The sequence below is a fragment of the Polyodon spathula genome, unplaced genomic scaffold, assembly GCF_017654505.1.
Source record: "Polyodon spathula isolate WHYD16114869_AA unplaced genomic scaffold, ASM1765450v1 scaffolds_68, whole genome shotgun sequence".
Classification (NCBI taxonomy): Eukaryota; Metazoa; Chordata; class Actinopteri; order Acipenseriformes; family Polyodontidae; genus Polyodon; species Polyodon spathula.
Genome location: NW_024471562.1, coordinates 1 through 11,251, shown reverse-complemented (window position 1 = coordinate 11,251; position 11,251 = coordinate 1). Strand labels below are relative to the sequence as shown.

Here is an 11,251-nt window from a genome sequence, read left to right as displayed (position 1 = left end):
GATTGAAATAAGATTACACAACATTTGACTGTCATTGTCGCTAGCTGACCTGCATGTTGTTCTCCTCAGTATCTGAATAACAAGTTACCTGATTGATGGTAAACCTTGACTCCTGCAGTCTTTAATGTGGCAGATCCTCTGCTGCTGTTGAAAACATGTCAGCATTGTTTTTCAGTAGTGCTCCGAGTTTGTATTGAAAATGTATGAAAGGATTGCTCAGATGCCACCCTGCAGGAAAAATAAGAAAATGACCAAACACAGTGGGAACCCCTTTTTCAAGTAAGATACAACTGTTCCTAATGTAACAAGGATGCATGTACAGCAGTATGAAGGTTAAACTATGATACTCGCTCTTTAAAAGAAGGGGCATTTTCAACAGAACTGAGCAAGGGGAGACGAGAATCCAGCCCGTTTCAATCACATGGTTTGAATGGAATGGAGGAAGGCTCGCTGTCAGAGAGAAATGCAACACTGCAGCAACAGAACCCGGAACCTCTCAGAATGATGCAAACAACATGAAACAGTACCTCTAAACCAGAGAGGAACGACATTCACAGGTCTTACTAACTGACTGTATTGTGTCAGAGACTGAGAGCCAGGGACAGAGCAGATAAGCCACCTCAGATTGAGCGAGCTGCTAGATAGAGACCAGGCCAGGACCGAGAAAACCAGGTATTATCACCGAGAGCCGTAACTAGGCATGTTAACACCCAGAGCAGGCAATCATTTGTGCCCCCTGCCTCCTCCAGTTTTTGTTCTTTTTTTCTCTCTGTGACAGGGCTAGGATCCCTGCACATGAAAAGGGGGCAGAGCAAAGCCCTGCCATAGAAATGCATGTCTTTTGTTTTGTGTTCTATTGTTTGTGGTTATTTTAGAACGGGGAAGCCCTCCGCCCCGGTGTGTAGTTTTGTATTTGTGTTTTATGATTTTGTTCTGTAGTTATAAAAATGACGGTGAAGTAGTATTTGTTGTATTTGTTTTAAAATACCTAGTGGGAACGTGTGGCTGTGGGCTAGTCATGGTTAGTCTCACATATAATTAACAAACTCGTGCAGATTGTGGCCGAGGGGTAATAGGATAATTACAGCTCATTAAACCCCTCGGCCACAGTATAAAAAGCCTGCAGCTCTCCACATTCCTGGTGGAGATTAGGTGGGTGTTGAGAGCGAGGAAGAGAGGAATGGAATGGAATGGAATGGAATATAACATAACCTTTTTATTTGCTCTGTGTTTTTTTAATAAGCACGGTGCCCAGCGTCTTTACTGCCTGCGTGTTTCTGGCCCTGCACTCTGGCCTGATGACACCCTCAGCCATTCCTGTCACAGTCTCTTTCTTTCTATCTGGTAGTTAGGTGTTAGGATGCTATATTTGCTTGTGTTTTTAGTTTTGATTATTGTAATTTCTGAATCCCTCCTTCAACATTTTTGAAGGGAACAAGATATGACTTAAAACGTAAAGGAACTTGTTAAAAGGTGTAACTGCAGGGTTCGATTTCCTGCTTTACAATTATATTCAATCTTTGCATTTTCAGTACCAATAAATGATAATGAATTTATTTTACATATCACAATTCTTTGTTAGTCAAAGCTGGGGTTCAGTTTTTGACTCCACAGTACCAACTAAGACAGAGTCTGATCAAACTGATAATAAGGAAGATTACATTGTGTTCTTTTTATAATCAAATTAAGCTGTGAGCAGTAATGTCTGGCATGTGTGGAATTTTAGCAGTGTTGCTGGAAACGATGAATCTCCTGTATGGTTCTTTTCAACATTAACCCTTACAGAATCCTTTTATATCTCTATAGCTCCTCCGGTATAACTAGACTTGCTGCTTTCCGAATTTGGTACTGAATTTGGTACTACGCTTCAGGATATTTTTAGGAGGTACTGAATTTGGTGCTACAATATAGGATATTTTTAGAAGATTACTAGGGGTCATGAAAACACATCTAATAAATAATTGAAGGTGTTCCTCTGGAAGGTGTGTGTGATGTCAGACAGACAGCAGCCAGGAGTAGTCACTGCAGCAGCAAGCTCTGAGATACAAAAACGCAACCAATGCACGTGAATACATTGAGAACCACGCAACACAATGATCACGCGAGTGGCAATACATTTCACTCATGTTTCCACCCCTCACGGCTTTGCACCCGGGGTGGCTGCCCTGCTCTCCCCGCCCTAGTTACAGCTCAGATATCACCTTCCGGTAATCAGGTAATATCATTGCCCATAAACCAGGTAATATCATCTTCCATAAAACAGGTAATATCACTGCCCATAAACCAAGTAAAATCATCTTCCATAAACCAGGTAATATCAACTTCCATAAACCAGGTAATATAGACCAGGTAATATCATCTTCCATAGACCCATAAACCAGGTAATATCATCTTCCATAGACCAGGTAATATCATCTTCCATAAACCAGGTAATATCATCTTCCATAAACCAGGTAATATCACCTTCCATAAACCAGGTAATATCATCTTCCATAAACCAGGTAATATCACCTACCCATAAACCAGGTAATATCACCTTCCATAAACCAGGTAATATCATCTTCCATAAACCAGGTAATATCACTGCCCATAAACCAGGTAATATCATCTTCCATAAACCAGGTAATATCATCTTCCATAAACCAGGTAATATCACTGCCCATAAACCAGGTAATATCATCTTCCATAAACCAGGTAATATCACTCTTCCATAAACCAGGTAATATCATCTGCCCATAAACCAGGTAATATTATCTTCCATAAACCTTCCATAGACCAGGTAATATCACTGCCCATAAACCAGGTAATATCATCTTCCATAAACCAGGTAATATCACTGCCCATAAACCAGGTAATATCATCTTCCATAAACCAGGTAATATCATCTTCCATAAACCAGGTAATATCATCTTCCATAAACCAGGTAATATCACTGACCATAAACCAGGTAATATCATCTTCCATAAACCAGGTAATATCATCTTCCATAAACCAGGTAATATCATCTTCCATAAACCAGGTAATATCATCTGCCCATAAACCAGGTATCACCTTCCATAAACCAGGTAATATCATCTTCCATAAACCAGGTAATATCACTGCCCATAAACCAGGTAATATCATCTTCCATAAACCAGGTAATATCACTACCCATAGACCAGGTAATATTCCATAAACCAGGTAATATCATCTTCCATACACCAGGTAATATCATCTTCCATAAACCAGGTAATATCACTGCCCATAAACCAGGTAATATCACCTTCCATAAACCAGGTAATCCATCAAGGATTATATTGAATTAAATTAGTACACTTACCTGTTTTGCGCATCCATTAGCTAAACAGGTCTCAATAGTCACCTTCCATAAACCAGGTATTTAATCACATCTTCCATAAACCAGGTTATCTGTTTGCACTTCCTGGGTCATCCCTCGTACTGCACAACCGTGCCAGTCGAATTCCACACCGTGGTGGCATAAATATCCAGTTTTCGTAACTATACCCCAATTTTTTCGCACAGCCAGGAGATGAACTAAAGGCAGTTCGGACGATAGACCGGTATATGTTTCCAGTAATTCTTAAAGCAGTAGGACCCATAGTCCCCAGGGACCAGATCAGCGGCCATAAACCAGTAAGCTGCAATGGCCAAGTTGGAGTCCCAGTTTTTCAGGCCCTTGCTTATTATACCACCATAACCACTTTGGCCTCCAAACGGTGTACAATCATCTGCCCATAAACCAGGTAATATCACCTTCCATAAACCAGGTAATATCACTGCTCATAGATTTGGAAATGTCACTCTTCCATAAACCAGGTAATAAACCATCATCTTCCATAAACCAGGTAATATCAGAGGACCATAGACCAGGTAACCAGGTAATATCATAGACTGTTAGGCTTGCTATATAAACCAGGTAATATCACCTTCCATAAACCAGGTAATATCACCTTCCATAAACCAGGTAATATCCATTAACCAGGTAATATCAACTTCCATAAACCAGGTAATATCACTGCACATAAACCCTGATGCACGGGAAGCACACACCAGAGCCATCAAGAGAAAACGAGAATATGAAAAAGAGTTAGCCAGTTGGGAAATTGACCTCCTCGAATACTACGAAGAGCTAGGCAGGAGAGAAAGGGACATCCGAGGAATAATCGAAGAGGGGTTAGCCATCCAAGAGATGGACCTCAGAATCAGGGAGTGTGTCGGGGAGTTGGCAAGGAAACAGGAAATCGAATTGGGAACTCAGAAATGCCAGGAGAAGCTCGCGAGGAGGCGGGAGCAGTGCCTCACCACACTGAGACAGTACAAGGAAGAGCTGGAGAACAGAGAAATGAAGGAATATGTATTTGGAGTTGAAGAAGCTCTTTATCAGGGAAGGGTTTCAGAAACCAGGATCCTGGAGTTTGCTGAATGGACAGAGTCGGTGCTGAAGGTAGTAGATAAAATATATTTTGAGATTAAATACTTTGCAAAACCCTATGGTAACGGTGTTTGGTACTGTGTGTAAGCTATCAACAGCTTAACAAGGTTAGCTGTCAGGAGAGAGTCATTGTGAGTAAGCAATGCTAATATTGCAACCCCATTTTACAATTAAAACAGTCATGCATGTGAGTTAATAATTTAATAATTTCGACTGAAATAGTGTTGAAATAGAGGAACATTCACAGGAGTGCTGTGGCTATTCCACAAATGAGGAGGAGTCTGGAAAACCCAGGGGAGCCCCCACAGGGTTGCGTACTTGGTGAAAAAACTACAGGAGCACTCTGACTGCCTTCAGAATGAAGAATCGTGATTATATTAAAAGTAGAAAGTATGGCAATCAAAATATAGTTAAACCCTACATTAAAGTAGACAATGTTTGATTTTTCTTTTTTAAATATGTAACCCTTTCATTTTCAATAAATGTTTCAAGCTGGTACGTTGTGTTTTCTCTATTATAAATTACTAATAGGAAATAAACACAATCCCTGATAAGCATCTGTTTAGGTTCCAGTGTATGTTGAGTACAAAAGGTTGAGGCAGGAAATGACGGGAAGTGGTGACTCAGACCAGAAGGAGGAAATTTCTCTCTCGCCTCTCGCTCTCCAGTTCTCCACTTCCGAACACCCACCCGAAGTGCAGAGAGCTGCAGGTTTTTAACAGGTGACCATCTCACGATTTAGCAACGTTTCCTCTCCCAAGTTTTAATGCCCTCTACCGTGCAAGACGTTGCTCGCGAACATCTTCACGACCGTCTCCTGCATCCAACCACCCGACCAAGTGCAGAGAGCTGCAAGTATTAGCACAGGTGACCATCTCCCAATTAGCTCACAAATTAATCACTTACATTAATTCGGGAGATGGCCACCTTCTGCACGAGTTTTTGAATTGCTGGCAGAGACGAGTTTGCCAAACCTTGTCTCTGCCAGAATGTACACACATGCACACCATCTTTTTAAATAATGGAACAAATGAACAGTCATAATACAAATATAAAACAATAAACAAAACACACGGCGGTTCACCGACATCTACCTACAAAATAAAACACAATAAACAAATACAATAAATAACACAGGGACAGAGGGAAAGACCCCGCTCTAAAAATAAATGAACAAAATATATTTAAGCAGGGCTTTCCTACCACCCTGCTACATGTACATAAATGTTTTTAATAAATGTTTTGATTAAAGATGTAGCTGCTCTAGATAGTGCTGCTCTAGAAAGAGTGCAAAGAAGAGCAACCAGAATTATTCCTGGTTTAAAAGGCATGTCATATGCTGACAGGCTTAAATAAATGAATCTACTCAGTCTTGAACAAAGAAGACAACGCAGAGATCTGATTCAAGCATTCAAAATTCTAAAAAGTATTGACAATGTCGACCCCGGGCACTTTATCAACATGAAAAAAGAAATAAGGACCAGGGGTCACAAGTTTACGACTCGGAATCAACTCCCCCGGTAACGGAGATTAGATAAAGGGGCATTTAGAACAGAAAATAGAGGCACAGAGAATTGTGGGAATCTGGAATCAACTCCCCAGTAATGTTGTTGAAGCTGACACCCTGGGATCCTTCAAGAAGCTGCTTGATGAGATTCTGGGATCAATAAGCTACTAACAACCAAACGAGCAAGATGGGCCGAATGGGCTCCTCTCGTTTGTAACCTTTCTTCTGTTCTTCTGTTGTGTTTTCACTGCTGTATGAAATCACCACGGTACACTGGCAGTTTGTGTAATTATTCTTATCATTCTTAGTGTTATGCTGGGGAGCGCAGTGGGTGAATGCACAAGCCTGGCTGAATCCCTGTGAAATCCATCAGTGGAAAGATTAAACGCAAACTCCTTATCAATTACTTATTCATTGTAAAACTCTATTTTAAAATCTGATCGAGATTTGTAAGTACATTAGCAGCGGGAGCCAAAGTATTTAGCTTTGTCTTGAATGATACAGAGTCTAAATGGTGCCAAAGAGGGCGTCGGCCTACTAAAATGTAAGCAAAATGGATTGTCAACAAGAGCTGCTTTTGTTGATGTAGATTTCTCAAAAGGCTACACTCTGGAAGCCTGTAAAAAAGACACTTTGGTCTTTAACACAAACCTGCTGTCTTACGTCAACGTTGGTCTGCTGTAACGAGTGCTAATCTTACCTAACGTCCTGTCAGCACTTAAAACATTACCACTGTCCCCTTTTAAAATAAATCCCAACCAAAACCTGAATTCAATTGAAGATTATGGCGCTTCTATAGTCTGGGTTGAATGCTTCTGTTTTATTTCTTAATTCTGTTGTCTATACGTCACAGGCTAGTTCTTACTCTCTGTTCAGAATGATAGTTTCAGTTTCCATTTATTGTTAACAGGATACCAGCCCTTATCTTTCTGTATAGCTTTATATAACCCCGCACCACGTCAGCCTTGCTTTGAAGCGGTAGTCTGAAGTTCAGATAGGGCGCATTTAAACAGGCACTTTACTGCGAAAAAACAACAGAGGAGGAAGATCAAACGAACCACTCGAGTTCTATTTGCAAAAGGTAAAACTGCAGCAAAGTTCGTTATATGTTCTAAATATTCGTTGCTGGTGGAACGTTATGTTTGTTGTGCAAAAGAAAAACACAGTAAATTAACACATTTTAGAAATTATATTTAATGTTTCTGTATTTCTCTGTGCACTGTAAATCAAATATTTAAGATTTAAACATAAAATGTGTAGATTAGAAACAAATTTTAGTTTGAACTCGTTTTCTTTAGACTTTGATACTAGCACAGTTTAACGTGTATATAATAGTAAACGTGTTCATAAGCGGCTGTATAAAGTTTAGTTCTCGAACGCCTTTTAATTCGATGATCTCAATCTGTAATTTGATATAAAACAATAAGACGCACACCGTATTAACTTATTTGAAATACACTTGCTCTGGAGATCACACACGTTATTTTAAAACAACACTTCAAATACTGTTTAATACCAATTGCAGCTGTAACTCTGATAAGCTGTAAATGAAAGACATGTATCTAAGGTAATGCCACAAGACTAGAGGGAGTATTTTATAAACCCTGTTTTGTCTGTCTTTGTGATAGCATTCTTAGGGTCTCATGCACTAAACGCTGGTAAATGACCTGGAATACTGTAAGAGAAACCCATATTGCGTGCAAAAATGAAGGTGTAACCGCTCTATTCACTAATATAATAATATGCACGAATGAGGCGTGCTAAATGATTCATTTGCCAGTCATCATAGCATGCGAAATGCTGCACGCGTTACACACCCTTTATTTTAAATAAATAAACAAATACGTTTGCTTCAATCTTGGGAGTTTAATTATTTCCGAGTGTACAACACTGCAGTTCCCGTGCAGCAGTCTTTTGGTAAGTTGCATTTCCAGAATCATATCATTATGTACAATATTACATGTTAACATCGAATGTTAAAACACTGCCCTTAATCCACAAAACCAACCAAATCCATCATATGTAGTCTATATTTGCCATTTTATTTGTAGTGGTCTTTGGAACATGGTTTAACCTGGAATAAATGTAATGCAGTACCTGAAAGCAGATCCACGTGTTTATTATGTTTCCCACACATTCTGGTCTGCCCTGTTTGTATTGTGATTTAGACAGACACCACCTGGTTTCAATAAGCGGCACTCTTAACGCGCTGATATATGTATGACACCTGAAATGTATTTTTTTTAAAATATGAATGAAAAAAAATGAACCTGTATGTGTAAAATGAATTGCTGATGTTACAAAGGTGTTGTCATCACATTCTATTGTTGTGGTGACCACTGCATTCTAGTTGTGTGGGGAAACGTGTTTGACTTTTAAAAGGAAGGCATGATGCGATATCTGTGTCTGCACTGTAGCCTATAGGGAAAGCATTTCTGCACTGACAGTGTAAGCTGGGTCAGTAATGATCTAAAAAGAAACAGCAATAGAGAATCATACAGAACAAATATAAGCAGGTAAGACTTGAAGTATTAGGGAAGTGACATAAACTGATACAGGCTGATAGAGGACTAATTGCTTCATTGATGTAAAAACATGCCTTTTGACTAACAGGTGATTGCTTTGCTGTTACAGACTGAGAACAGAGCCAGCTGCAGGATCCAGCCATGTACCAGCTGCCAAAAACAAGGGCAAACACCTGGGAGTACGAACCTTCTTTCATGACAGGAGAGGAGGTGGAGTTTGAGGGAAGCAGGTAATCGCTCCTTCCATTCTTCATTATGAATCCCATGTGAAAGCTCAATCAATCCCTGATCAGGACCTGTCAGGCTTCCCGTGCATCTTAGTCTGTTTATAGATGTTATCCCATGCACAGAGCATGACCTGGTTTATAAAGAAACAAACTCTTCTTTTATGTCTGATAGCTGTTCATAGGTTAATATGTGCCAGGTGTCTCTTATTATAACAGAAGTTATGTTGCACAGTCAGAGCCACCCAGCTTGCACAAGGATCCTGCATTATCAGATGTATTTTCAGGATCAGAGCCATTGATCCACTCTTATCTCTCCTTCCATAGTTCATTTAGTCTTTACAGCAGGGAACAAAACAATAATCTCCACAAGTGGCTCCTGTAAACACTGCAGAGCTACACCCAACCAGAGCCCTGCCACGCTTGTGGGTAACTAGCAAACCGGGAGCTGCTTGGGTTAGTTCAAATCAAAGCTCTGATGAGCCAAGTCCGAGTCCTTGACTTGTTACACACAGAATCATTCGAATGGGAACTATGTCTATATCTTTTAAAACCTGCATGTCTTCTAAAAGTAATTCAGAAGTTTGTTTCAAGCACGGAGGTACTTCAGCACAGCAATGCCTTGACATTTGTTTGATCTGTAGCCTGTACAGCAATGCCTTGACCTTTGTCTGATCTGTAGCCTTTACAGCAATGCCTTGACCTCTGTCTGATCTATAGCCTGTACAGTAGTGCCTTGACCTTTGTCTGATCTATAGCCTGTATGCTATAGCCTATCACAGCTGGATTTCTATCAGAGCATCTTAGTGCTGGGAAATGACCTGGATTGTCTGGATTGCAGTGGCCCTGCACTTTGCTTGAGTTCTTCCAAAGGAAACAAATTGAGAAGAGCAGTAGTCTAAAAACAAATTATACATTGAATTGTTGTTCCTTTAACAAGAACTCCCAGAAACAACATTCCTTACAAATCTGAACACCCTTACAAATACACATTCAACACAATGTGCGTATCTTTCATTTAGGCAAATGTGAGATCTACAAAGTGATGGTAATACAAATTAGAATTAATATAATTATTTTGTTAGCTCCGAGTACATTATAGTCCCCCGTGAAAAGCACGGCAAATTGTTCCAAATTCTTCGGCAAGGGTCCATGAGTTCTGCTACAGAATTTCTTGAATTCTCCGGTAGCCTTTTGAAAGTTAAAACCAAATACAAGCATGTTTCATGTCTTTTTTTTTCTAAGCCTGTTTTCAAAGTTTGTTACAGCACATGGGTTAGCATATAGCAGAATGAATACACAAAAACATTTATTGAAACTTTAATAACTTTTATTAATTCCAAAAACTAAATTGTGAGACCACTGTCAGCAGGTAGAAAAGTACGATACATTTCCTCAAATAGTGTTATTCTGAATAAAATTGACAAAGAAAAGTAAAAATACATTTGTTTTAAATGTTATGCAAAACAGTTTACCCCCGTCCTCATACAAGTGTCTCGCACTGTCCCGAGCACCATTGCTTGCTGTTTTATTTCCTAAGTAGCTTTTGCCTCCATACACATTCGCTCAACAAGTTTATCCATTTTAGCCCAGGATTTTAATATCCACAGCATGTCAGTGTCTAACTCTCTTTGTGTTTCCTTTCACAGCACAGAGCAGAGCATTGAGGAGTTTGTCCAGCTGTTCAAATCCAAGAAGCCGTTGATAAAGAGACACCTCCGAGAACTCACAGAGATTGCAGATGGCTTGGATGAGGCCAGCATGAATGCAGCCGTTGCTAAGACTATAGGGAGCTTCGTAGGGGTGGCCGGGGGGATCATGACCCTAGCAGGGTTATTCCTGGACCCCGAGTCACCCACAGCCTGCAGTTTGCAAGACATTGGAGAGAAAGGGGTCGCCTTAGGACAGTTTGCCAAAACTGCCACTGATATAACCCAGGCCATCAGTGAGAGAACACACAACCAAAGAGCAGATGAGATACTGTGGAAGGTAGAGGCTGCGATGTTAGAGCTGAGCAAATCGATCGACATCGCCTTTAAATCACTCCTGAAATTGAAAGAGTCTCGTCTCGAGGACAAGAGCAGTTTACTTTTACAGCTCTGCAGTAGCGTGAGTCCTATCATTAGTAGGTACATAGGGGCGACAGTGATGTGTGATGTGGGCTGTTCTTCTACAGCCCTGTCTGTGTGCGATGACAGGCTAGCTAGGGGGGTTCAAGTTGGACTCTGGGTGGCTAAAGATGTCTATGAGATGAGTTCGTATTATGAAGACATGCAGCAAGGCTGCAAAACTGAAAGAGCAGAGGAGATCAGGAGTGTGGTGAAATCTGTAGCCTCAGATCTGAAGAGACTGGAACAGCTGTATCAATACATGCGGCAATGAAGCTTCTTAAAGGAAATGTGATAACATATAGATTCAGAGAGGACATCAGTAATCTTGAGCAGAGCTGTAACTGTATTGTGAGGTATACTAAATGTGAAATCCAGGCCTTGCACAGAACGGGGTTGAATAGATAATGTAAGCTATGTCAGAATGCATCGCTGCAGGCTTGTTGACTTGTTAG

General features: G+C 40.3%; 1 protein-coding gene across 1 annotated transcript; it reads left to right on the top strand.

The window, feature by feature from the left end:
* Positions 1-6,879: 6,879 nt before the first annotated feature.
* Positions 6,880-11,244, top strand: LOC121307998. Its single transcript, XM_041240285.1, has 3 exons — positions 6,880-7,020; positions 8,574-8,694; positions 10,338-11,244. Exons 2-3 carry the CDS (start codon positions 8,606-8,608, stop codon positions 11,068-11,070), a joined length of 822 nt encoding a protein of 273 aa, XP_041096219.1. The 5' UTR covers positions 6,880-7,020; positions 8,574-8,605; the 3' UTR covers positions 11,071-11,244.
* Positions 11,245-11,251: the final 7 nt, after the last annotated feature.

What these genes read in the sequence shown, in the direction of transcription:
- LOC121307998 (XM_041240285.1), top strand. Translation starts at nt 8,606, where the DNA reads ATGTACCAGCTGCCAAAAACAAGGGCAAACACCTGGGAGTACGAACCT. An exon ending in GTGGAGTTTGAGGGAAGCAG is followed by an intron (nt 8,695 to 10,337) that starts GTAATCGCTCCT and finishes TTCCTTTCACAG; the next exon opens with CACAGAGCAGAGCATTGAGG.